The sequence below is a fragment of the Pezoporus occidentalis genome, unplaced genomic scaffold (genome assembly GCF_034315485.1).
Source record: "Pezoporus occidentalis ecotype Australia unplaced genomic scaffold, CSIRO_AGI_Poc_V1 ctg194, whole genome shotgun sequence".
Classification (NCBI taxonomy): domain Eukaryota; kingdom Metazoa; phylum Chordata; class Aves; order Psittaciformes; family Psittacidae; genus Pezoporus; species Pezoporus occidentalis.
In genome coordinates this window covers 317,866-345,489 of record NW_026913791.1, presented here as the reverse complement: position 1 = coordinate 345,489, position 27,624 = coordinate 317,866, and the positions used below count along the sequence as shown (strand labels likewise).

General features: G+C 40.4%; 2 protein-coding genes across 5 annotated transcripts in view; both read left to right on the top strand.

The window, feature by feature from the left end:
* EBNA1BP2 (EBNA1 binding protein 2) overlaps positions 1-27,624 on the top strand; it is a 498,012-nt gene that overhangs the window by 330,183 nt on the left and 140,205 nt on the right. The gene's annotated exons all lie outside the window — the stretch shown is intronic.
* ST6GALNAC5 (ST6 N-acetylgalactosaminide alpha-2,6-sialyltransferase 5) overlaps positions 1-27,624 on the top strand; it is a 126,373-nt gene that overhangs the window by 31,972 nt on the left and 66,777 nt on the right. The window contains exons 1-2 of one of the 4 annotated variants that reach the window (XM_062617245.1): positions 21,321-22,067; positions 22,663-22,884. In XM_062617245.1, the coding sequence (XP_062473229.1) occupies positions 22,002-22,067; positions 22,663-22,884 (288 nt within the window). In that variant the 5' untranslated portion in view covers positions 21,321-22,001. Of the gene's footprint in view, positions 1-21,320; positions 22,068-22,107; positions 22,355-22,662; positions 22,885-27,624 lie in introns of those variants that run through there. The other 3 variants (XM_062617241.1, XM_062617243.1, XM_062617244.1) reach the window with 3 other exon arrangements.

Here is a 27,624-nt window from a genome sequence, read left to right as displayed (position 1 = left end):
TGCCCTCCATTCTTTGAGTAGACATTTGGGAAGCTGCACTGCCTGCTTGGCATTTTCCTTTCTTTATCACCAGGATTATATTGTATTCTGATACCTTTCAGGAGTCTGAAGGCTTCTTGTATTTTTGTGTCAGAAAGCATCCTTGAACTTCAATCTCTACTGCTCTGTGAATCCATTCTTTAGCCTGCACCAAAGGACTAATGGGCACTACTAGGGAGCATCTTTATTACTTAAAATCAGTTCATGGTATGAAAAACTGCTGTAATGAAAGTTAGACCCATGCTGAATGTTCTTTGTCTAGAATCTTTACTTTTATGACTCATAAAATTGTGTTTTGTATGATTTAATTTTCAGATTTAGAATTAAACTCCATGAGGCCAGTTTTTTAATTATTTTTGCCACATTGCAAATACAAAGGAGCTATATCCAGGCCCTATATAGCCTCCTATATATATTCAGGAACTATAAGCAAGCTCTGGAAAATATTACCTGTATATAGGAAAGGAGAGAGATATTCCAAAACCACACTGCAGCTCATTTTAACTGTCACTATTTTGTTGACATGGCTAATAAGATCCAAGTCAAAGCAGTATGAGGAAATAGTCCTCAGCCATCTGCCTAATAGGAAAACTGTAAACCCCTATTTGATTTTTTCATACTTTGTCAAATGAACAGAAATCAGAGAATCAAATGGAGAGCCAAGGCTACTCATTAATTCGCACTAGTCATCCAGCAGCGTTTGGCCAGCTGGAAGTTGTTTATGTATATGGTTACTGTGATCCTCACTGGATCACTTCATTAGTATTAGAGATTTTACCTGAATTCTTCTGTGGCCACCTCTCAACAGTATTGGAGAATCTCACAGTCGTTAAGTTTGTCTATCCACACACCAGTCCCATGAAGCCACTGTTGCTGCTTTCTAAATAGGAAAATTGAGTGTAAGGTAAATGTCACGCTTGAAGTCATAAAGGTTTGCATCAAATCCCAGGTTTACATGAACACTAACTGACAGTCACAAAGCAATGACATATCCAATATGTTTTATGCTACTTCAGATTATTGAGAGTTGAAATACCTGAAGATGGAATTAAATTAAATAACTTTTAAATGCAAAAAAAAAAAAATATATAATTGGATGTGGCCACTGTGGGTCCTACTTCTGTCCCCACAAGAAGCAGCAGGTGGCTTTTATTGGTAACTGCAATGAACCTGAAAAATGAAGGTAGACAAAATCAACAGATTCTGAATGTCCTCCTCAACTTTGCTTTGAAACACCATTTTTTTTAGCACCTGCAGTCCCTTTAATGAAACAATGTCAGTCAGTTCTGCAGAAAATAAGACATAACAGTCCCAGATAGTAAAACCTGGATTTCACTTGGACTGTAGATATGGAAGTTCATGACTGAATAGTTGAGAGATTAAAATTCTTCCTTGCCCGAGGGATCCATGAAAAGACAGGCACAAGAAAGGTGAAACCGTAAGATGCAGAGAGGTATATGTTATCAGGTACTTAAGCAGTCATGGCTAGATGCAGGTAAATGGAGCTGCTCTACTTTTAATTCAGAATAATTTAATAATAGAGCTTTTTACACATTCTTTGTTTACAAAAATAAAGAAAGACTGCAAACAGGACAGACACTGCCTGTGTATTGTCTTACGAGAAGATCCATGTGTGTTGGATAAGGGAGGTAACACTCCATCATCCACTTCTAAACTAGTTCTTGAGAAAAATATTACAGATAATGCAGCCAGAAAGCTACATAGATGAAAACAGGAGATAGTGGGCAAAGGCTGACAATGTCAGCTCATGAGCCATGACATTCTGTATTCATAGAACAAACTTGCAACTTGAAAATGCAGTACAGCAACAAAGCAAAAAGCATGTGAAATAGTTGTATGGAGTGAGGTGGACTTATGGTAATAAAAATTGCTGTGCATGTGTGACGTCCTATAAAGCACCTCTTTCTTCACGTTATCAACTTGGCTGTCTTAATTCTGTTTGTAGAAAGAAAAAAGAAGAACTACTAACTTTATTATATACTCTTGGTATAATAGGAGGGAAATAACAGATATATTTAAATGAACTATTGTATTTTTCTTTGCATTGAGATGACCTAGTCAAGCCAGATATCACTGGTTAGTGGAAATTGCAGGTCTGCTTTACCTCTTACATATTTTATCTGTTCAGTCGTACATATGACTGAGATATCAGGTGCCTGCAGCTGAGAACTGATTTTTAGTATGCAAATTCAGAATCATCTAAACACGGAGCCCATGGGTTCCTATTATTTTTAAATGAAAATTATTTCATGTACACTAACATGGGGAGATCACTTGAGCTTTGCATTGGAAGAGTAAAGGGATATAGAGCCACTTTCCATGGAGTCTTTCAGATGCTGAGGCTTCTACACAGGAATGATAGAGTATGGAGTCACATAACCTGTGGACTGTTTCAATACAGTCACACGGAATCCTATACATCTGGGTTTAAGGAGCTCCCTTTTTCCTATTCCTGTCTTGCTGCTCCCCAGGACTCAGGCCTCTGTCTCTATTACAGCACAGTCTCTTGGCCATTCATTTTAGCTATTAGTTGGTGGGGTGCTTTTTTTTTTTTTTGTATTCTCAACCCTGAAGATGTTCAGCACAATGGAAGCAGATCCCAGGCAGAAAAGAAAGTAAATTTTGAAAGCATTAACTTACATTTAGCAGCATCATGAAATCCGGTGAAGGGGCTGACTGGGGAGGGATGCTTTTCTGTTCACCCTCACAGCTATCTGTCACATTCTTTACAATTCTACAGCTTGTGAGCTCCACAGGTCACCCAGTGACTTGCTTCTACGGAGCCAGGCTAGGTGTCATACTTCACAGCTGCATTTCCTTTCAGGGGCCTGATGAGAGCTCCAGACTGGGGCTCAGATTGCAGCATTGCCAAGGAAGTGGACTAATAAAAAAGACAGTGCAGCTGACTGCTTAGTCACTAGGTGAAGCTGAGACTGTGACTTACAGGAAAGTTGAATATGTGTTCTATTATAGGAGTAAGCAAAGTGGAGGACTCATTCCTGTGTTAAAGCAAGATAACAGCTGTGAAGATAGATACCTTCATTTTCCAAATCTCTTGAGTGGACCCTGAATCAATCCTACTAAAGAAATAGTAAATATTATAAAATCTGATTAGTGTGTAAGCTGATGGCTTTATAACCCTGAAAAACTTTAGGATCCCCTCTCTATAGGCAGGAAGTATACCTTTTGACTTTGCCTTGGATTACAGTCTACAGTTACTAGAAAATGACTGACAGCTTAGAAAATTAAACAAGCAACTTTTTGTACATGTATTGTGTGTCTGTATATGTATTTCTACCCATAAAGCTTAAAAACAAATCAAAAGCAACTTGAGCACCATCTTTATCAGCTTATGTGCAGATTTTATTCAAGCAAAATCCTTGTTGGGTTCAGAAAAATCTGGAAAGGATGGCAATGTCCTGTCCTTCATCGTGAGAAAAGCATACAGTGCACTGTAGCAATTTATGTCCCTGGCTGGTCCATGTGTAAAACTCTATATAAATCCTTTATCTTTCTGCCAGGATCTGAGTCCTGAGAAAACCAAGGCTGGAAAATGAGTAAAACTAATACAAAGCATTTGAAAATTACTTTAAAAGTAATTTATCAATATTTAGGGTCCAGAAGTAGCTTCAGCCTGTTACTGCAGATCTAGGTCTGCTGAAGACTTTCATCAGGCTTGGCTCTAAGCACACCAGTCATCTTTTAGATACAAGCATGTCTGCTGAAGTAAAATATGTGTACTTGTCCTTGCAGGATGAGGGCTTTGAACCATATGTGAGGCTTTGCAAATTGTTTTGTCACTGAATTGTTTTACAAGAGCTTATGAAACACCTTGAAGTACCAAAATGAATTAATTTATAGCATATGTTAATAGCAGGAAACTTTGCTCTTTACACAAGGCTGTAAGACCTCAGAAACATCTTAAACCGACTGGGTAAAAAGTGTAAAAATGAGCCAGAAATACTGCAGAAGCATGCCATTCTTCAGTCATTTTAAAACTTATTATTATTGCTTATTTATAAATCCCTAGAAATAGGTATTTCTGATAGATCTGCTGATAGATCCTGAACCACAATGACACAAATGGCACACTGTAATTAGACAGGGAGAGAGAGAATGAATCTGATGTTCTGCCAAAGCTCATTAAAATGGTTGTGCACTCAAGTGCACAGAATATTGCTCATGACTGGTAACAGAGGGGCATACTACTAGCTAGATAGTTAGAAAATGAAATTTTTTTTTCTAAAAAAGGAGGGAAGTATTGGAGAAGAATAGAGAAGTAGAGAGAAGAGAGAGTTTTCCTTTTGAGGACTGAGATATTGCTGGTCTTGACCATATGTTGGTAAACCAAAATGCCATTGTGCTTTACCATTTATTAGCAGGGCAAAGGTTACTGCTCAGAGGTGCCAAGGCCAGAGTCAGTGTCTGTACTGCCTAACCTGGCTGGCATTTATTTGGTAAGGTGCACAATTTCTTGGCAGATCTGGTGGTTCCACTTGCTAATCATTTACTATACCTTCCTCTGCACTTATGTTTGCCGGTATGAAAAGATGTGTGTGGTGCCTGGAGCTACCATTTCTTATAAAAGCAGGTGCAGTTTTTAGAAAGCATTTTACTTTGAGTAACTTTTGTGCATTCTTACCCTTGCTTTCTAATGGCCAGTTTTTAACTCTGAAGGATGATCTTAATATGTAGATAACACACATCGCTACTTGCTCCAGCAATGCCAGACGAAACACAGATTGCTAGCTGGCAGCCTTGGCTTTGCTGAGTTTACTTTGGCAAGACAGAATGGCCGCCCTGCATGTGGTAGCATAAGAAAGGGGAAAAATATTACTGAATGCAGCAACTCACTCATGAAGTTTATTCTGCAAGCAAATGTTCTGTATTTCACAGAGAGGTAAAAAACAGTCAAGCAGAGGCATACACAGAAAAATAGCAAAATAAATGCATTGGATATCCCCTAAAAAAAAAATAATAGAAAGTAAATACTGTAAAAAATACTAAGAAATGGTGATGAGAGCAGATGTAGACTTGAAAGGAAGGGTTAGGATCAGCTACTTAATAACCAATTAACAAAATTAGTATAATGAAGCTTAACAGAAGTTTAAAAGGCAAGAATATTTCCCTTCTGCTGAGTTTCACATAAGAGGAAGCTTTGGAAAGTTTGAATGTTACTTCAGTCATAGTGTGTCAGGAAGGAGGCCAGATTTTAGCACCTCTTGTGCACAGGTCTTGAGGGAGAGCACAGATCTTTAAAAGTTTAACACTATCTATTAAATACTTCTTTGGCTTTCATAAACTTTGTCTTAGCCAGCATATGGTATTATTATTTTGTAAATCTTGTATCAAACAAAATATTCCCACTTATATAGACAAGGTGAGGGTATTTGTTCCCACTCAGACACTAGATGTTTGGTTGAGCTATAGAACTGAACAGAAATGTCTTGAGTTCTGGTTCAGTATTCCCTTGGCAAATATTTCCAGCAAACTAGGTTTGGGACTCCTTGTTTGAATGATGTTCTTGTATCCTATAGACAGTTTGTGCCCATATTACATGAACAATATTAGCCCTCGTCATTGCTTACTGATTAGAGATAAAAAAACTCCCTGAATCCAGGTCTGATTTCAGCTATAATCCTATAAATCTAGTGGAACAACAAAGCTGATAACTTTTTCTCAGGTTCTCTGGGGGAATCCAGAGTGAACACCTGCCAGCCCTTCTGAATCCAAATCATGAACAAATGACCACATACTAACATGTCAATGCAAGACTACATACAGTGAGACAAGGTACTGACAGAAATGCTGATGATAAACAAGAGAAAGATTTGCTTTCCCTATTCAGGGGAAAGCAAAGAGCAGAATTTTCTTTAAGTTTTATTCTGATAGGTGATATGGAGTTGATGGCCTTATGTGTGTTGATGTGCTGAGAATCTGGGTAGAGGTTCCCCTGTACTCAGTAACTGGGGACTGGAGGTTACAAACCACAACAACCATGGTAATCCTCACTCTTTGAAAATGGAATTTTTCAGTGTTTCTGCTTCTGCTGCTGTGTTATGTTCTCAGTAACAGTCCTGACTGCTTTTGATCTATGCCAATTGTTGGACAAGTCTTGTAAACGCATGAAAAAGTTTTCATGAAAAAAGCCAGGGAATGGCAGAGGAAGGTCCTAGGAAAAGTGAACTTTCAGGATTTGTGGCGTGTATACGTGGTGAAATGGAGCAGTTAGCTGTGCTGTCAGCAGCTCTGGACTAAAAGATTGTCAAGTTTTTCTGATATGCAGCATCAACAAGTTGTATAACTTGTTTAAGTCATTGTACAAATTCACAACTTAGAATGACTGAAACCTACAATTATTCCTGAAACTAAACATAAATATTAATGGTAAAGCCTGGGAATATGTCCAGGCCACTACAATACTTTCTATATTTACATTCTTCCTCTTCACAGAGTTTCTCTTTGTAAATGGATGAACAGGTGTTAAGATGAACCAATAAAAAGGTTACAGAACGTTAGTTGCTGCTTTGAAGTGTTACCTTTAGGGAAAATAAATTGAGATATAAAGAAAGCAAGCAGTGAGTTTGCTCCTGAGGCAACAGATAAGACTCGCTTGGAGGAGTTTCAGCACCAGGTGACCCATTTTACTACGGCTGAGAGATGTAAAAAGTAAGGTACACAGCCAAAGGCTGGCCTCCATCACAAGTGTCCACCTTTGAAGCCAGGGAGGTACTTAGAGTGGATACCATTTTCTTAACAAGTTCTTCTGAAAGTGGGTAGTTCGGAGCTCTTACACCAGATCTTCATCAGAGGAGTATTCCTTAATTAGCAGAATCTGCAGGTGTCTAGCTAAACAGGTGCTATAGCTGGTTTGTACAGTTTTTCTGGAGGCCTGTGATACTCTTTGTATGGTAAACTTTTGTCCATCTGGGTATTTCAGAGTCACTTACCTGAGTAAACTCCTAGAATGCTTGTTTGCACCTCTGTCCCACCTGGGGTTGCAATTGCAACCTTGAAGTTTATATGGCAAGCGAGTGAAGTCTGGAGAGAGACAAGGAAATAAATCTTTTTCTCTGCTCAAGTCAGGAATAATTTTGCTATCAAATTCAGTGGTACTCAAAAAGGACTTTACCCAGGATATGTAACTCTGACTCTACTGATCACAGGACTCTCTTGAGCTTAGCTGTATGGCATGACCCATTCAGAATCAAAGTGCTACTGTTATGGGCATAAAATACTGTGATGAATTCCCAAGGTATATGCCAAGGTAATTCTCTGCATTCCCTTGTTAGCTTTTGGTCCTATTCAGTGGGGTTTTTTGTTCTTGTTCTGGGATTTGACATTTCATATTAATAAATAGTGCTTGTGAGACAGTGGGCAGTAATATCACAGCAGGCAGGAGCTTTACTGACCCTGACATTCGATGAAGACCTCATCTACCGACATAAATCAGCTTGGTTACTGGAAGACTTTTGTGATGTGTTTATTTCTGAACAATAACACAAGCCAAACAGATGCATCAGTAGAGTGAAAGAAAGAAAACATATCAACAGGAGCCTGAACAGAAACCAAATACTGATGAGAATGAAACCTTATCTCAGGATGCAGGACTTGGCATTCCCTGCTGCCAACAGCTTTCACAAACCAAAGAAGAGAGAGAAATGGCTTATAAAAATTATAAAGAAGTTGGAAGACCCCCTTAGATAACTATCCACCTACATGTAGCTGTCACTGAAAAACTGAACAGCAGGAATAAAATCCAATAAATGCTTATTCTTCAGTATGGCCAAATGTCAGCCATGGGGCTCCAGTGAAATGAACGTGCTCCGTCTTGTGTAAATGTATATATTAATAGCTTGGAGCTGCACTATCAAAGACAACCAGCTGAACAACAGAACAGCAAAACAAAGAAGCTCTGAGGCCTTCCACTGCCTACAGCAATATACAGTTGAGGATGAATACTCTGCTCATTTCCATTCTGAACTAAACTCCATCTTCAATGGTATCAATATCATCAGTGTCATTACTGCAACTGCTGCATGATTTTGATGCAATAACTATTAATTAGATGATTTTGCTGTCCTTCAATAACAGCCCTAGTGCTTCAGTTCCTAATGGAGTTTATCTTATTGTATTTTGATTTTGCTCAGAGCAGTCTTTCTGGATTCCAAGTTACTGTAAGGTAATTGAAAGTACAGCAAAGGTTATAGAATACCCTTCATACCTTACCAGCTCATCTGCTTCACAACATTACACTTCAGCAGTATAAACAGCCAACTCAATAATGAAGAATGCTGACATAAAAAATAACACCCTACAATCACACACTCCAACTCTTTTCACTCCTCTCTCGATGGTCAGCAAGGAGAACAAAACTGGGAATGGCAGATCAAAATGAGAGAGCACAAACCAATTAAAACTCTTCCCTTTCAGAGGCAAGAACTGTTCATCCTTAAAACATCATCAGCTCTTCCATTTGTCTTACACCATGATGGTTGTCCTGTATACCTCAGATATTTTTGGATTAGTGTAAATTTATTAGTTTCTTTGGTCAGTCTATAGGTATATTTAGTATGTTACCTAACTTGCCGGTTTGTCTTTCCATTAGTACATGAAACCGCAGTAAGTTCATTTGCATTGTAGAAGTGTAAGGTTGCTGCGTCACCACTGCACAGGGAGTAATGCACATCTGCCTGTGCTGACATTGCTGTGGCTCCTGCCTCCTTTAGTCATTGAGTAGAGATAGGATAACGACTACACATCTTGTTTTATCTAGATCTGTCTCATCTGTTTTCACAGCCCCCATCACAAACAGAGCTAAGCTGCTCTGCTTCTGCAAAAATGAAAAAAGAAAAACTCTGGGTAGCTCCTGAAAACATAGCTCCTTCAGTTTGCCACAGGAATCAGCCACAAAAAGGTTGTAAAGTTTTCCTGATAGTCCCACCAATGTTCAGTTCCCTTTTCCTAACCTGTGGGTATGACACTTGTTGTCCACTAATTCATGAATGTGGAAACTGATGGACAATAGGTTTTGTAGATCATTGCTATTGTAATCCTTGCTGTTACTATGGGGGAGTTCCTGCTTACTCATTCAAATTATCTGAAGTTTAAGAGCTAACCTATCAAGCAAGGAAGTTTTAATGTGTACACTCGTGTATACAGATATGTCTACACGCATACCGTAATTAATATGTTAGAATCAGCTGTTCTATTAAATGGCTCAATTTTCTGCATCTGCATTGAAGTATATTTTGAAGGAAAGCACATTCTGGTCAGATTTCATTTCAGAAATTATTGAGATATGTGGGGTTTTGGGGTTTTGTGGTAGTGGTGGGCTTAGTGGTTTTTGAGGGGTTTATTTTTGTCTTATTTTATTTTTAACGGAAAAGAAACTTAGATGGAACCTAAGTTTTTGGAACTACAAAATTCTGTGCCTCATATTTGGTACCAGTTCCTGCTTTTCAGGTTTATCATAACCACTAAGCCAACATATAACTAGACGGTATGCATCTGATCCAGCAGCTTCTATGGAAGCAAAAACCCCCATTGACTCCTGCTGACTTAAGGGAAGCTTCTTATTGCTAGTGATGATGAGCTTGAGTTCCTACAAGTGTGAAGCCTTAGGCTTAAAAATATCCATGAACAGAACTACTGATAATCAGTGTTGCTGAAATGTCAGAGAAGTAACCCAAAAGTGTCATGATGCAGCTTCCTTATCAGTAGTTATCCCTGAAATGGAAGAGAACTACCGGGGCTTTTATAATCTTTTTATAACACCATTATGGCCTCATCCCTTTAGAACACTTGATACTCTTGGCTCCCAGGATTGGAACGTGAATGAAGTGAGCACATAGGATACTTGGCAGTATCACACACTTGCAGTCCTCAAATCTTTGATCCTGAGGTCCAGTGCATGTTTTGACTGAGTGATTTGTGAGGTTGATGTTAGGAAGGAGGCTTAAGGATTTAGCCCTATATGTCTCTTTGGCTTGGACCCACAGGTATTTAAAACTCAATTATTGTTTTAGTAAAGCTATGTAACAATTTGCTGAAAACTTTGTCTCCCTTGATTCTTAATGTCAACAGGATATTCCTTATGATAAATATTAATAATTTGCAAGGACATGGATGAATGCATTTTTATAATTATCAAAACCCAGACATACTGGTTTAGTGTTTAAAATTAATTATAGTAGGGAAACTAGCATTCCATAAGGGAATTACATTAACTCATCAGAGTGAGTTCATTTTGCCTTTCAGTTTACATTTGTTAAACTTTATTTACTGATTTTGCATTTAACTTCTAAACAGTGAAATCTCAGGTTTTGTAATGAAAGGGCTTTATTCCTAAATGTTTGGTTTCATGTGTATTTAATTTACGTCACCCTATATTTAAACCTGTTACAAGTCCACAAATAAAAATAAGAGGAGAATAAGAGTAATGACTTTTCAGAAAGGTCCTTCAGCTGCAACATTGTTTACGGTGTGAGACTGGAAAATTAGCATTTAGGACTTTTAGGTTGGTTTTCCCTCCATAGAGACCTCAGTTTACCGTGTTACTGAAAGGCAAGGGATGTCAAGAGCTAGTGGCAGTTAGACATTGCTGATTTCAGGGCAAACCAAATGTCCCACCACCTTCTCTGGTTCACCTGTGTCCTACCGTAAACATGTATTTCCTTGGCCATGCAATCTTTTTCATAGAAGGAATGATGATCTGATTACACCTAATTACAGAAGCCTCTGATAAATTAGAACCAGCTTCTTGGTTTCATCGGCTACCTCTCAGCATTTCACCTGTACTTTGCTGATTTCTCTGTTGCCATAGGGACTAATTCTAGCTTCCCAAACATGTAGCATTGGGAGTGGTGTGGAGGTTACAGGTTAGAGCTCTACATGAGCTGGTAGTGGAAGGGTCTTTGCCAACATCTATCTGCAAGATGCTCATCTGGTGTGTGAGAGAACAGAAAGAGAAACTAGGAATGGGAGAGGCTCAAGTAAGGGTTGATGTGTACCCGAGAGCACCACTGAGGGAGGACGTTCTCTCAGAGTTATTAAAGTGAGCATAATGCTGGACAACAGTACAGGAAGAATCTTAAAATATCATAGAAGAGGGTCTGACATTTCACATGGGGGAAGCAGGAAGGCAGGAGACAGAGGAATCCTCATCTACTGAATATCTGAGAAGTTGTTTAGGAAATGTAGCTTCCTGCAGAATCTGTTTTAGAGTCTCAAAAGGGTTACTAATGTATAATAAAATGGGATACCATTTAAAGGGCAGTTCTGCAAATACAAGCCCTCAGCTCTAACACATTCTATTTTAGAGTCGCCACCCAATCTCCCTAGTCTTTTAAAGACTGGTTTGCTTCCATTACCAAAAATAGCACCAACAGTGGGCACCCTTGACTAGTCTCCCTCGAAAGCCAAAATTGAGATAGTATTGTGACATTAGTATGCATCCTTGCTCAGAGCAGTGTAACTGATGCAATACATTTGCAGCAAATTTTAAAATTTCCATCATAGTAAAGAGAAACTGCCATTCAATCCAGTGAAATGCTTTCTCAGCGTCAAAAGATGCTATTACCGCAGGACTGGCATCATTTTTCATCTTAAAGAGGATATTAAATAAGCACAGCAAATTCATGCAGGTGAACCTACTGTACTAAACATAAAATAAAACTACGCATTGTTCAGGATGAATTATTTTAATTCTTATACTTTGAATCAATTGGCCAATAACTTTGCCAATTTGTTAATACCTGCATTTAGGAGTAAAATAGATCTATGTAACCGGTATTCCTGTATGGTTTAGTCTGTTTCAATGTTGCCACAATCAGCACCCTGGCGTTGCAGAATATCTGCTGGTCAGCACCCGGTTTGCATAATCTAGTGTTACAAAGATGCAAAACCAGCCAACATCAGCTTGCAGAAAGGTGTTCCCTTTCTGAAATGTGAAGGCTAACCTTGTCTAATGATGACAAGATTTATGAACAATTCGATAGCAATAGACTAGAAATGTGAAAGGTCAGCCAGCGTGTAAACAAAGACTAAGCAGCTTTGGGTGAGATGAAAGATAAGATGAAGATCCAGCTTAGATCAGAGCTGTATTTTCAAGATAGCACAGCATGCTAAGAAGTAACATCCTTATATAGAAATATTTAGGGTTCAATTTAGGAATACACTTTAATCACCCAGATTTGAATACAGTCTCCCTCTTAATGGGTCTCAAGCTCCAAGTAGCATGAAGCAGAGATGTTATTTCTCTTTATACCGTTTCTCTATTTAAGATCTAGAAATGGTATTTCCCTTAAATTTGGCATGGTCAGAGAGCAGCCATTGCATACCATGTTTTCTCTGTGTACTATCTTCTACTTCCTTTGCTAAATCCTAATTAGCTGGCTTGAAATGTCAGCAGCCCAGGTCAGCCTTTGGGCCCCAAAGCTATCTTTTCTGCTTGTGTGAGTGCAATTGTGCAGATCAGACTTAATACGTTTCTTAATATCTCTTTTGACTTCCTGATTGCCTGCGGTGATGTCTAGGACCTTGTTTATTCCTGACATACTCCTCAAAGTTCTTCCCACACTGTGCTGTATCCATATTTGCTGCATATATTCTTTCTGTCACACTAGTTTCTTCCCCTTTCTCTTTCACCCTCAAATATGTAAAGCTGTGAATAGGGCACTCTTTCTTCTGTATGATAGTTAATAATGCCCAGACTCTGAAACTAAAAGTACAGTGCTGCATTTCTAATTAATCAAAAAAGACATGCTGTAATAATATATCTACAGATAAGTAGCTGTGCTAGCAATCACCCCATGCTCTGTTGAAAAGTGATATTCAGTCACTGGACAAAGGACAGTTTAAAAAAAAAACAACAAAGCCTAAACAAAACAAAAAAAAAACAAACCCAAAAAACAAAACACAAAACAAATAACAACAGAATGAAAATAAGAATAAGTGAAGGTGTATCTACTTGAAGATGAGGATGGGGGGATTTGAGAAAGGTTAGTTGAAGGTGTAATGTGTTGGGAAAATCAGTAAGGGTAATTTGAAAGTATTGCAGAGATCAGGGGCTCCTGGACATTTCTGGCTCAGCTCTGCATAGTTTCTTGTAGGTTCTTGTACCTTGCTGGCTAGAGAGATGGTGCAAAGCAAAAAGGGCTGAGCAAAGTCCCTACAGAAGATGAGAAAAGGAAACTTAAAACCAGAGCTGGACCATATGTCTAGCATATATGCTAATAAAGGCCAGTCCTGTTTCTCATTAAATGAGCCTGTGCATAGTCCATCTTTATCTTTTGGGAAGAGTGAAGGAAAGACTTGTTTTTCCAATGGCCCGTTAGGCTCCAATGTGTCTTATCAGCTTTTGATAACTGCTCATGAGAGACTGTGAGATTCTATAACTTACAGTAGCTAGAAATGTGCAGAATAACAGCCAAGTAATGTTCCAAGGCAGCATTTGTATGAGGTCGCTTTCTGCCCAGTTCTGTTAGAGACTTTTTTAACTACAAGCTGAGAAGGGAGACATTGCTATCACACCAGTCCTCAAGTGATGCTGAGAAGTCAGAACACTTGCTTTTGAGAAGTCAAGAAGGTTCAGATTTCCAAAAGAGGCTTCTAATTTTCAGTGCCTAACTTCAGGCTTCATGAGCTTCAGTACCCAAGATACTAAATATTCATAGCTATGAATATTTAACTGGATTTGAGTGTCCAGCATTTCTTACCTTTATTACAGAACTATCTTCTGTAAATAGGGATGAGGCCACATGTATTTTGTGAGGACTACATAGTGTGTAGACAATACTTGAAGATGAATAGTGCTTAGGATAAATTTTTTTGAGGATCCTAAAGAAACAGACCAAGTCAGTAGTTTCGTTGATTAAAATGATTGAGCCAGCTACGCAAACAAAACTGGCAGATAATTGCTTCTTTCCTCACTTAGGAAGAAAGTCCAATATTGTCCGCACTTTCTCACCAGCAGGATATCAAATTGTGTACAAAAAACATCTCCCAAATCAGTGACTGAACAGCTATTGCATTATTTTATGCTAATGCATCATGCCTGTTGTTTTCACTTCTCTGGTAAGCTTTTGTTCTTCACTGCTATTTGCAAGTTCTTGAACCACAAACCACAGTGCTTCAACCTAGCAGACTGCTAGTGAGTTGGAGCTGGTGTGCAGATGGACCCGAGCTCCTCTGCACAGGCTCCAAGCCGGGTGATGTGAGCCAGCTTCATCCTAGAAGGCTTTAGTCACAGTAATATGCTCCTGTGCCCAAGTTAATGTGCCAGTATAGGTATGCTTTTGGATTCCAAACTCCACAGACTGATATTGCTTAGAAGAAGAGAAGCTCTCATTTATCAATGGACAGAAACTGAACCCGGCAAAATGGAGCAACCATTGTTGGAGAGTGATTTGGGATTGTGACAGAGATGAAGCAGTAGGGCACTGAGCAGAGGAAACTCATACAATGAGCAAGAACAGCTTGTGTCACGTTGCCACCTGTTCCTTTGACATCTGAATTTATGGTCTAAACCATAAATGGCCTAAGGCCTCATTTATTTGAACTCAGGACAGCAACAGCACATGGCAAACAGAGCTTAGCTTCACATTTGAAGTACTGATCACAAGAAAAACTGAACAAACCTTACAGAATTTGGGGGCTTTTGGTATCAAATAAAATTAGATACTTACCATATGAACAGACACTATTGTAGAGAAAGAAGAAATAAAATAATCCCATCTAAACTGAAATAAATCGCAAGCAAAAAGGGAAAATAAAGCTATTAGACGAATGAGTGTTCGATTAGAATGATCTGGTCTCTGGAGAAACTCAGCAAAACTAAAGGCCAAGTGCAATTCCCACCAAGGAAATAATCAGAAGGCAGTCAAAGCACTGCAACAAAAATGGAGTCTGTATGTTCCTGGCACTATAGTTTATGGGAGAGAATAGATACATAATCATAACCTTGAATAAAATATTTAACCGTGATTGGGAAAAGTACAGGATTTTTTAAAGTTCTCTCACTTGACTCAAAAGCAGGAGGCAGGTGGTGGTGACAAAGGCTGGGGAATGTGATAACAAGTATTAATAGCAGTTCAAAGAAAGGAGGGTACAGCTGCTGCAGGAAATGTTGGATCCAGCTCTGCAGCTGAGCTGAACTTGGTCCTCTGCCCTGAAATGTAAGAAAAAAAAAAAGGGTACATAGCCATGGATTTGCTGTAATCCATGATTTGAAGTTGCCAGTAGACACCCAAGACATCTATCCTGTATGAGAGAAGACTTGTTTTTGTATTTGTTTAAAAGTGACAAATATCAATAATATGGCAGAAATGTTTAAATAAGGACACAGCACATTGCAAAGGAGGACTATCCATCTGTTTTAGCAGCTGCTTTGAAGCATTCAGTTAGGTATCTATTGCAGTGGAGAAACTCTCCCACTGTTTCAGGCTAGTTCCTACAATGCTACTCATCCTGGATAGAAGAGTTTTTAGGGTGGTTTGCAGTCCCAGATTTGGACATGGGAAATAATTCCATGGCCAGATTTCTTCTAGGTCCAGATTTCATGTTCAGTTGCGACTAAGCAAGCCATATAAATATGGTCACTATCTCCATACCTTTAAAATGACTGCACCCCAGGCCCATGATCTCTGATATTTCCTAGTAGAAATCTATGCCCATATGAATCTGCAAATGGCTAGAACCAATGCTGTTACATGCAGCTCACTTGAATGCAGAGACCCTCCTTCAATCCCTCTCACTTTCCCTGGGAAACAATACTCGGAACCTCTCAGCAGTAAGCTCTAATCCCCCAGACTTCATTTAGGTAGCTGTGTCTGGTGTATACTGGGTAAATGGAAGTACATGTAATTTTAGAAGCACACAGGACACGAGCATGAAATTGCTGAGCTATGACAGGAGTCACTGGCAGCTATTCTCACACTGTGCATTAACTGATTGATGGCTCTGCATTTGCATATATGCTTATATAGTGATATGCTATATGAATAGTAAAGTTGGTTTCTATAAACCTGTAGATAAGAACAGTAGCTATTACCAAAGCTATATATAGCTTGACCACTGTAGGACTTTACTTGATTCTGTGACTGTGCCTTTTCAGTTTGATGGTAATGGATCCCCTTGTTGCCAGCTGTTGTTCAGCCTGTCATCATAAGTGATGTTTGTGTTTGTTTTAGTAATAGCAGGAGAGTTTCTATCGACTCTCTAATAATACACAAAGAACTGCAAACCAATCCATAATGAGCACTTATCCTTCTTTGTTTCCTTTTTTCCTTCATGTCTGATATTTGCTTGGTAACTTTTTTTTAGTTTAGAAATTCTTTTCTATTTAACAGTTTGACTTCCGGTTCGTATAGCTTTTCTCTGAAAAGTAGCAGACATGCACACAATGAAAGCCAAGCTATTCGGGACCCTGTGGAGATCTTTTTTATTGCAGCAAAGTTACCCCCAGAATATTCAAATGTATCCAATCTCTTGTCCTTGGTTGCTTTATTTCTTAAATCTGTGGTCTGTTTATAGAGATTATGTATGCTCTTTTGTTTTGGTGGTGGATGGTAAAACAAAAGGCCATGAAGAACAGTTTCTGGTCATGCCTGTTGGCTTGATCAAGTGGTATTGGATACCCCCATCCACAGCCCCCTGTGCTGTTTTCTTAACCTTCAAAGTTTCTGAATTTAGACATGGAACTCTGAGTGTGCCGTATACTCCAGGATGTGCCTTGCTTAACTTTCCCTCCCCCGCGCAAAAGTGATTAGAATGAAATATGGTGTTTCACATGTGGTCTTAAAGCAAATGAGTCCATTCAATTGAGCTAGACAGATTTTTTTCTGAAACATCCAATACTTTTATTTATACTTCCTCGACTGGGGAGAAAACTAAGAAAACAAAAAAAAAAAAACAAACAACCCCCCCCCCCCAAAAAACAGCAGATTCAGCAGATCTTATCTCACTATTTTCTCCCTTCTGTTTTCATATGCACTTCTATTTTCATGCAATATTTCATTTTTTTCATGCATCTATCACTGTTTGCTTCTGTCAGAAGTTCAAAGGCAGCCTGCTTTCATAAAGAAGAGACAGTATTGATTGATCTGTAATATTGTTTCTACCTTTCTTGACCAATCCTCAATGCATATTTCCAGTTTTGAAAAGCATTTCATGAATTGCTGGGCAGTTGGAAAAATCTATAGTGTAAGCTCATTACTTTGCTGGCTGCTGAATGTTTTGTACCAGTTGTGTTTGCAATGCAAAAAATGCAGCCCTTTCTCTCAGGAAAAAGAGGTTAAAATTTCATGTATACATAAATAATAAAACAACACATGGAGGTGGTATCAGTGTGATATATTTCATTTCCTATATACCTTTGACCTCCCCTCTGCCCATTAATTCACACAAACTTTCATCATCTTCCAACCTCCTTAGTAGCATCTTTGGTTTCATTTTTCTCTTCAAAAAATGCTTACTTCTCCCCGTGAAGAGTGACATTCCCAGCCATCCTCCCAAATATCACTGGCTAGAGGTCCAGGACAAGCAATATTCTTTTCTATGCTAGTGATTGTGGTTTAAGCTAATACCTCATTGTCGTGGTTTAAGCCCAGGCCGTAAATCAGAACCACGCAATCTACTCCTCCCCCTGCCCTTTTTCCCCCACACTCCCAGAGGGATGGGAAGGAGAAGCGAAAAGAATGTAACTCCCACTGGTTGAGATAAGAACAGTCCAGTAACTAAGGTATAACACAAACCACTACTGCTACCACTAATAATAATAATGATAAAGGAAATAACAAGGGAAGAGAATACAACACCTCACCACCTGCAGACCTATACCTCACCCCATCCAGCAGTGACCTAGCCCTTTTGGGTAACTGCTCCCAGTTTGTATACAGGGCATGACATGCTCTGATATGGAATACCTCTTTGGCTAGTTTGGGTCAGGTGTCCTGTCTCTGCTTCCTCCCGGCTTCCCCTCCTCCCTGGCAGAGCATGAGCCTCACAAAGTCCTTGGTCAGGGTAAACATCACTTAGCAACAACTGAAAACATCAGTGTTATCAGCACTGTTCCCAGGCTGAAAGTCAAAACACAGCGCTGCACCAGCTACCAAGAAGGAGAAAAATGACTGCTACTGCTGAACCCAGGACACTCATGAGGCTGCAGAACTAGAACTGGGAACTTTCTACTTGCTTGTGAGCTCCTTGCACCAGCAAAAAGAATTAAAAGATGTATAGGAGTTAATTTTGGTGGGCCCAGGATTTTACTCTTGAGGAGACAGATCCAAGGCTTCACAGACCACAGAGCATAATGGAAATGATAAAACAATGCAACTTTAACAGGAATCACTTTTAGACTAATTTTATAGTTTGAACAAATATTTTCTCATGCTTAGCCACTTACAGAATCTTGGTAAGTCAGACTTTTCATTTCAAAGGCATAAGGATACCAAAGTGGTCCTGATACAGTTAAACTCCCCCCTCCCTCCATTCTATTTAAGCACTTCTATCACCAATATTTTTTTCTGAAAAGCATCTTCATACACATAGCGTGATGGGAATGTATTTAAGTGCTTTCAGCACTCCTGCAGACTAAGAGGCAGAACTCACCTAGAGTTTAACTACTTATATCACACAGATCCCTTTTTTTCCTCACTCTTTGTAAAGCTTAGTAGATAAACAAAACCTTCATTTTCTTACTCTTTTTAAAACTGGGCACAGATCTAAAACAGAGCTCTAAAACATCCTCTTTTCTTTTGCAGCAAGGGAGCCACACTGCCATCAACGAGTCACAAAATAATAAAACATTTAAGACTGTCTGGGCTTTCATTCTGAGGAGGTGACAGGGCTGAAGAGTAGCTCCAGCTTCCAGTGTGTAGGCATTCTGTGTACTGACTGCAACCACAACCACCCTGCCTCTGGTTAGCAAGGGAAGGAGAGAGTGCCAGCAAGGTCCAGAGCAGGGTTTGCTGGACTCACACGGGTAGTATCCAGTGCTCTCAGGAAAAACGTCCTGGCAAATATCATCTGGGTCATCAGCAGAAATACCAGCCATTGACTTCACCTTAACTTCCATTGTACAACTTGGCTACCACCAGTTGCTGAGATGGACTGGCAGAGATGAAGAGTCTCTTCCACTTGAGTACTCATTCCATTCATTATATCAAGGTGTAGATTATGCTGTGTTGTCTCTAGATCAGCCTCATGAAAATCAGCCATAGTTTGAAAGGGTGTTTTATATCTATACAATGAAATCTCTGAAAGACAACCTGGGTTAAAATGCATTATAAAAAGATAGTAGTTCCATTCATCCAGACAGCTCAGGGTCAGTTGGTGTTTGAGCAATTTTATTTAGGAATCAGTGAAAGAGCTCTGTTGCTCCAAGTCTGTTGTCAGTTTTAAGAAGTCTGTCTCTGTCTGCATCACTACTTCTTACATGGTTTTCTTACTCTACTCATGGATTTTTATTTTAGTCATTTGTATCTTAGGTCCTCCAGAAGCTGCCACAAGCACATTTTTATATCATTAGACTGTTTTGTCAGCCTGTAGCTGCCAGAAAGCTGGAAACAAGAGGGGTAGATTGGCAAAGGGGACAACCCACTCCTACCCATGCAGATGAAATGTTCTCCTCAGACTTTGTTGAAAAATCTATCCTGGACTAGAGAAAGCAGATGTTTATGTTTTAATCTGTCTATACCCCTAGCTCTAAAGAGGAATAGAAATGCACAGACAGTGCAATATCCCTTGCATATTGAAAATAAGTTGGTTGAAGCAAGAAGTCAGATGGACTTTAAGATGTTCTCTGTATTGACTCTTTTCCAAGTTGATTCAACCCTTATGAGTTCAACCTATCGTCTTCTCCTTTTTGCAAGTCTAACTGTTGGGTATACAGGTGTGTATCTACATGTATGTAGACTCCAACAGTGTTAAAAGACAAACCTCCAGATAGCTAGAACTACTAGTTCATGGGAATTTAAAATTAAATTAAATAGCTGGGCTGTTTTCCAGATGATTTCTAAAATTCCCATACTTACGCATAAAAATCTCTGTAGGATTTACATTACACTACTGTATTTGTTTCAGTGAGCATTTGACTGCCAAGAATACTGTCTATGACCATCATGGCAATCTAATTAAATATTTGACGAGCAGAAAGCTGGACATTATTCAAGTCAAGCATTAAATTAGAAAATTTAGTTTCTCTCCTTTATCAGTAGATTTTTAAATCAGCCTATTCTACCAAAACCCACAAGTTTAATGAATTTGGTCTGACATACTGTGTAACAGCTGTCTAACATACAGCCACTAGCATAAATCATAAAAATGATGCTTCACTTTGGCATGGCAAAATACATCAGAAAGGCTTAGAAAGGTCAGTCACCAGCAACCTCTTTGCTGGTCGTTGAGAAACAGCACTGTAAAATGCACGAGTTGCCATTTGTAGTCTCTTGCAGGAAGCCTGGGAGAGCCACAGATAATTTGCTTTCAATGATTCATCAAGTTGGCCCTTTGTTTCACTAATTTGAGTGTCAAATGCAATCTCCTAATAAAGAATTACCAAGACCTGATAAGATTCTTCTTATATTGCTGCGTTTGTCTTAACAACTGGTACTATTGAAACCAAACCCACAAACTGAATAAATAGCAAGCCTGTGTGCAGTATGGCATTCTTCTCTGGAATGATGAAGCGTGTTCACTGTGCTGTCCCCTGATGTTCTTGTTTCTTTTTCGTTTCTTAAAAGGCACTGAATGCTGCACACTGTGCCTGTGCTAGGGATGACATTTGTTTCACTGTTAGTCCTCCAGTGAATTAGTAAAAATAAAAAATGGATGTCAATGGCAATTCCAGCCTTGAGAAAGCTGCTATTGTGACCATGGTTGAGTTAGCCTCCTGATCGTTTTCTCCTTAATGTAATCTTTAATGTTACATAGTTATAGGTTAAATGAGAAGCCATCTATTAGAACCATTATTTCCATCAGTAGTTTCAAGAAAAATATCTTCATGATTAGGAGATAGATGATTTTTCTTTTTAATGCTATGCTGTCAGTTTAATAACTCCATAAGAAATCAACATTAAAATGGCTTGTTTTGAAGGGGCACATGCATAAATGTGGAATTCCCAAAGCAAGAAATCTGTGTAATTTGAGACCTGCTGATAAAGTTTTCAGAACCGAACTGTACACCATTAATACAAAGAAAGAAATAATAAAAAACTTTGGGAGGCTGCTTAGGGGTGGGAAAATGTCCGTCCTCAGAAACCAGAAAGATGGCATGGGGAGCAAGCCTGTGAGATTTACTGTTAAAAAACGAAGAGGTGTTCTGCCAAAAGGTTTTGAAACCGGTTTTTATGGCTTGGGGCAGGTTGTGTGACAGAGGGCGGTGTCAGCGCCGCACAAGGAGTTGAAGGCGTCGATTTTTTAATTTTTTTTTTTTTTTTTTTTTTTGACTAACGTGAATTTATAAAGAGTTGCTTGAACGCCGCCAGCCTCGGGAGACCCAGTTGGCGGCGAGAGAGCGACGAATTCTCTGGCAGGGAAAAATACAAAGAACATCATGTGAGGGTCGTGCCCCGGTGCTACCAGCAGGACAGAAGCCTGGGCCGAGGGAGGGAGCCCCTGCCCCGACCCTGCCCGCTCGCCCGGCGCCCACCGCGGGCCGGAGGGACGGTGCCGCGCGGTACCTGCCGCGGCCATTCCCGCTGCTCGCCAGCTCCCATCCCCGCCCGGGGCTCGCCGGCGGAGCGGGAGGCAGAAGTTAACTTCCACCGGCCCTGGAGCCGCCGCTGCGCCGGCAGGAGGAGGCGGAGGAGGGGGCGGAGGCAGGCGGGGCAGCCGAGGACCCGGCTCTGGCAGGCTCCGAGGGTCCGGCCGGGTGTAATTCCCCTGTAATCCCCACCACGGCGGCGCTTCCCTGGCCGAGCCATGTCTGCGGCTTCCCCGCCATGCCGAGCCTAGCGGGGAGCGGGAGGGCTGGGGAGCGGGAGGCGCACAAAATGAAGACCCTGATGGTAAGTGCATTGTTGGCACTGCTCATCCCGGCTCCGGCAGCGGGGAGGAGCGGCGCGGCGCGGGGCTGCCCCGGGCCCCCTGCACACGCTCCAGCCTCTTCTGGGCTGCAGCCCCGCGGCGCTCCGGGATCGCGCAAAGAACAGAACCACAGCGGCGGCGGCGGCGGCGAAGAACTTTCCGCTTGCTTTCTTTTATTCGTGTTGCTCGCTGTTTGGGGGTTTTGTGTGTGTGTGCGCGTTTTAAGGAGCGGATAGAAAACCGATATGCTTAAAGGACGAGGTTGGAGGTAGCCGCGCGGGGTGTGTGGGGGGAAAGCGCTATAATCCCTAACAGTCGTTAGAATGCGGGAATGAGATGCCCGACGGGAGACGGCTGCATGGGAATGAGAGGCGCGGGGGAGCTGGGCACACGAAGGGGCGAAGAAGCGAGGAAGCAGGGGTGGGGAGGGGGCAGGAGGAGGAACGAGGAGATTCCCCAGTTCTCTCCTCGCACTTTGCCGGATCTCCGGTGGCATGAAACTTGCGGGCGGCGGTGCGCGGGGTTGGGTCCGCGGCGGGGGGACCCCGCTGAGCTGCCTCTCTCTGCCCCCCGCAGCGCCACGGGCTGGCCGTCTGCTTGGCGCTTACCACCATGTGCACCAGCTTGTTGCTCATGTACGGCGGTATCGGCGGCGGCGGGGGTCGCCCGGAGCCGCGGCGGAGGCAGCAGCAGGTGGCGGCGGCGCCCAGTCGCCCGCCGGGACGCGGCCAGCACCATCCGGCGCTCCCCGTCGGGGCCGGCCTCCTCGAGGGCTACATCAGCGTCCTGGAGCATAAGGTGAGCCTCGGTCGTGGGGCTGCCCTTTCCTTCCAAGGGGGAACCTGCCCCATACCTGCAGAGCTCTCTTCCTTGCCCGCCGGCTATCCTCTCAGGGATCGCGTTGGCCTGGCTATCTTGCTGTCAGGGCTGGCTCCTACACGTGCCGTTGCCCCTGGCCCTGTGTGCGTGGATTAACAGGGTCAGGACCCGGTGGCCAGCCTGCTGTTAGGCCTATGTGCAGTGTTGGTCATCTCCTCCCTTGACCTGTAGAAGATGGAGGGTGAAGTGTTTTGTTTCTAGTGATGAATGCTAGAGGTACGCTACAAATGTATGTTTATGATGATGCTGGGAAGGGTTAAAGAAGGAAGTTTAGTTGCTGGAAGGAAAAGTCAGTAGGTAAGTGTTTATTCTTAGCTCATTTTGTCTTGGGAAACCAAGAGAACTGTATCTCCTGCACAAACGACCTTTTCATCCTCCCCCTGGGAAGCAGAAGTTGTCAGCCATAGTCTCTGTTCTAGAAATTGGGGGCATCTCTTTAATGGTGAACAGAATGATGTCCCTCCCCTTGACACAGGAATTAGAAGGCTGGATTGTCAGACCCTAATACCCGTTTACCAGAGATAGACAGCCTAAGCTTTGATATCTCACAGGACAGACGTAATGAGATAAAGTGAACAAGGTGGCACATCCATGCTGAAGAGATACTTGAGTTTCAGTAATTTTCTCAGAAGGCAGATTGCTCTAGTTCTTGTGCTGTGTTCAGTTTGCTGCGCTTACCTGGAAACTCCAAGGACCCCCTCTGCCAAAATCCCAGATAATATTTAGTACACACACTTCCTGCAGTAAAAATCTACTGTAAAAAACAAGCACAGAAAATGAGGATTCTCAACTTTATGTTTTCACATCCAGACTGACATCTTTCTGAAAAATATGTTTGTCAAACAAGTTACTGGGCTCAGTTTAGAGGCACTGTGTGAAGACTAGTGACTTTGATATACAGAGATTTTTATTGTTCCTTCTGGCTTCACTTTCTATGCAAGAGTTATCTGTAGGGCTCTTAACACAGAAAAATAGCTCATGATGGTCCCTTGTAGGCTTTATTTGTTTTCTTACATGATTCTTCTGGAAATCCTCAAGCGTCATGTCTGTGTAGAAAAAGCAAGTTTGGCCATGGGGCTTCCTACTGTGTTGAAGTGTTCCCTCATCATTCTTCTGTTCTTCTTGAACATGACTGTAGTGATGAGGTGTAGATATATATATGCACTTTTTCTTTTATCATTTTTTTTGTAAGTAGTAATAATTGAAAAGGCATCTATGGGAGTTTTTTAGGTTGTTTATGTGAATAGCCCCTCTGATACCATAACTCCTTATGTTGGTTTCTTCTGACTCCTGAACACCCCTCATTAATAGAACATATTTAAAATCATTATTCTGTGTTTTTTATTTTCCAGAGTAATTTTAGTGTTTCCCTGTGTTTTGGAGAAAGATAATACTCTTTTTTAATATATTATAATATGGCCCAAACCTCACAGATACTCCATTTCTGAATTTCATTTGATGTAGCTCATACCTCACAGTAATACTCTGCTGAAGGTTTAATAACTTTTCCACATAACTTCTGTGGGTCAGAAAGAAGATTGTGCAGTCCCTGCTGTGTTCCCAGCGTGCTTTTTATTTTAATGCACATGAGATCATGCAGAGAGCTGTGTCACTGTGGTCTACAGGGGAGTGAGGACACTGTATTACCATAAGGAGATGGAGAGAAGAGCTTTGACTTTTAATAGTGTATGTGTTTTAGTAATTTAACAGACCTGTATATTTAACATGGATTTATAATCCCGGAGTACATAGGTTTCCTGCAGAAATAAAAGTGGAGAATGCAAAATAATCACAGACATTAAGGGCTTGGAAAAGAAGGATACAGGATCGGTGATGATGAGAAGAGGGAGAGAGATTGCAAGAACTGAGAAATGGTGAAATATTTTCAGAGAACATGGGGTTTTTTTTTGGGTGGAACAATGGAGAATACAGAGAAGACAGCTTGAATAGCATACAGCATTAAAGTCCATCCCAAAGTGGGAGAAAATGAAGGAACTGGGGAGGTTTTAACGACTATTAGGAGAGTGGCAAGAAGAGAGCAAGATAAAATTCTGTAGCTGTGAGAAGGGGGTGATACTTGAAGGAACGGAGGCCTGGAGGGAGTTGAAGAGTACCTGTTGTATGAGGACAATGGGCTGGGAAGGGTAAGGGAGGAATGACTTCAGCAATGGTACATGTTCTTCTGATGGCACAGAGGTGTCAGAGTGAAATGACAACGGATGGTAGATTTTCACAATATAGCTTCCTTAATTTCCCACATAGAATCTTGGGATTATCTGTCAGGTTGAATGACCTGAAGCTGAATGACCATTATACTAAATTCATCCTTGGAATGTGTTCATGCATGAATGACAGTTATGGGAGGTTAATGCCTAGATCATTCAGATCTAGGAGCTGAAACAGGTTCTTGACTTCAGGAAGACTTTGTTCCTGGATCCCATAGTTAGCTTTAATGGGGAGATGTGTCATGTTTTTGGTGGCGTACCCATTCTGATGTATTTAATATGAGTAAGCATGCACATATATGTAAAAGCTATTTGATAAGTACTGATGTTATTATAAATCCATAATTAAAATATGAGTATTGACACACACAGGAACTGTCATAAGGTAGTATAAATATTTCAGGGATAGAATTTGACAGTTGTCTACATTGTGAGATACTATATATTACAAATGTCTGTCACTGTGAACAGTACAGCTCGTTTAGTAGTGCTGGGTGATCATATATGGAGACTGTTTGCCAGAAAATCAAGGCGCTTAGTAAAGTACCAATGATTTTGAAATAGATCTTGCAGTATTGTAATTACCAATAATTTTCCTCCTTTTATTTTATATTCAATAAGAATTGTAGTTTCTCAATCATCCTGTCAAGATAAGCAGGCAGTTTCTGAAAATACAGCCAAAATACATAATATTCTTTTTACTGTGTTGAATAGTCTTTTTGCTATAGTCTTTTTGCTGTAGTCTTTTGTCATTCGGTCAGATTTGTGCTGTTTTGTTTCTTAGTGCTTTGCTTTCGTGGTTTCTGCAAGCCCTGTTTTTCCCAAGTCAAGCAGCAGAGATCAGAACCCATGTTCTCAGCTTTAGCAGCCTTGTGCAGTTTAGCAGTGCAAACTTTGTTCTTGTTGAGCTGAACTCTTAAACCAAGAAAATTCAGACATTGATTCTTGGCATTTTGCCTCTGCATGTCCCAGAGCAACAGCAGTCGTTGGTGGTGGACGTTTGAAATGAATGAATAACATCTCTTTTTGTTCCCAATAGCCAGATGTTTATATCCTAAAAACTCCCACATCTGGAACAGAAAACATGGTTTGCTGATGGTTACTATTGAAAGGTTAAAGATTGAAATGGAGAAGCAGCAGCTATGCTTCTACTTTGAGGAGCTGTTGCTTCTCACAGCCACGTACTGGCAGAGTGTAGCACTGCTTAGTTATTGCAGCTGTTCAGCAGTTAGAAAGGACGGGAGTCCCAGGCTGTCAAACTAACATCTTTCGTGAGTTCTTTGACTGTAATCCTGAAATTAAAGAGGTTTTCTCACTGGCATCGTGGGAGGCAGAATTATGCTCTTCTGTGCAGAGGCATGGGGATAAGACTTTCTGTTGATTTATCATAGTGCTAGCAAGAAATTACAATGCTAATATTTTTAAAGCAATTACTGCATACAAATAAGAGAGTGTTAATGAAAGGAGGAAACCTAACACTCTTCCAGAACTTGCAAGAAATAAAATATTTAACTATTATATTACTATTCTGAAATGAATGTGAGAACATGTCTCTGGATAGTTAAAAAGCTTTCTACCCAGTATTGACTCAACAGTTGGTACTGCGAGTAAAATATGAATTTGTCACATATGTAATTGAATAATATTTCAAGCCATCAAGGATTTTGTTTCTTAGAAAAGAAAAAAAACATATCAAAATCAATCTTGCAGACAAAATCTATGATTTATTAGAACCACATTTAAATACCTTGAGAGCATTGAGATCAATGTGATAATTTACGTGATTGCAATGATTTCTTTATGCTAATGTAAATCATCATATGCAAAGAAATCTTTGTGATCCCTTTAAATTAGTGTAGATCAGAGAACAGTGTAGTTAATGAAGTGTTTGAGGAAGACTCATTCTGCAAATAGTGCTATAGCTTCTTAAGCTCTGAGACACAGTAAGTTGTTCTGGCATGAAACTTTTTTTTCCCAGGGTATTAAACTTTGTGCACTTAAAATAGCAGGTTGGATCTCACAATATTTTATATACTTTTTAATAAGTATTAGATATAAAGAGTTAGGAATTGGAATTTTTTACCTAAATAGTTCAAGCATTTACTGTTTTGGGCTTGGGCAGGTGGAGGGTGTCACTAAACCAACCTTCATAATGAACATATGTGGAGATGGGAAAGAATTAAATTTCTTTGAGGGTTGTAGTGTCTTTCAAATGAATTTATCACAAAATCATAAGGGATCTTATAAAAAAACAGCTTGTCTTGCCTGAGGTGGGATCAAGCCCACTGAGTTGTAAACCATGTACCATGATTTCATTGCATGTTTCTACTTGCCTCTGAAATTGTTACCTCTTATATTATGCAATTATTTGATGGAGCTTTTATTATGTGAGAGATCCGCCAGGGGGAGACTTTATTCTAGAATAACCTTGCTG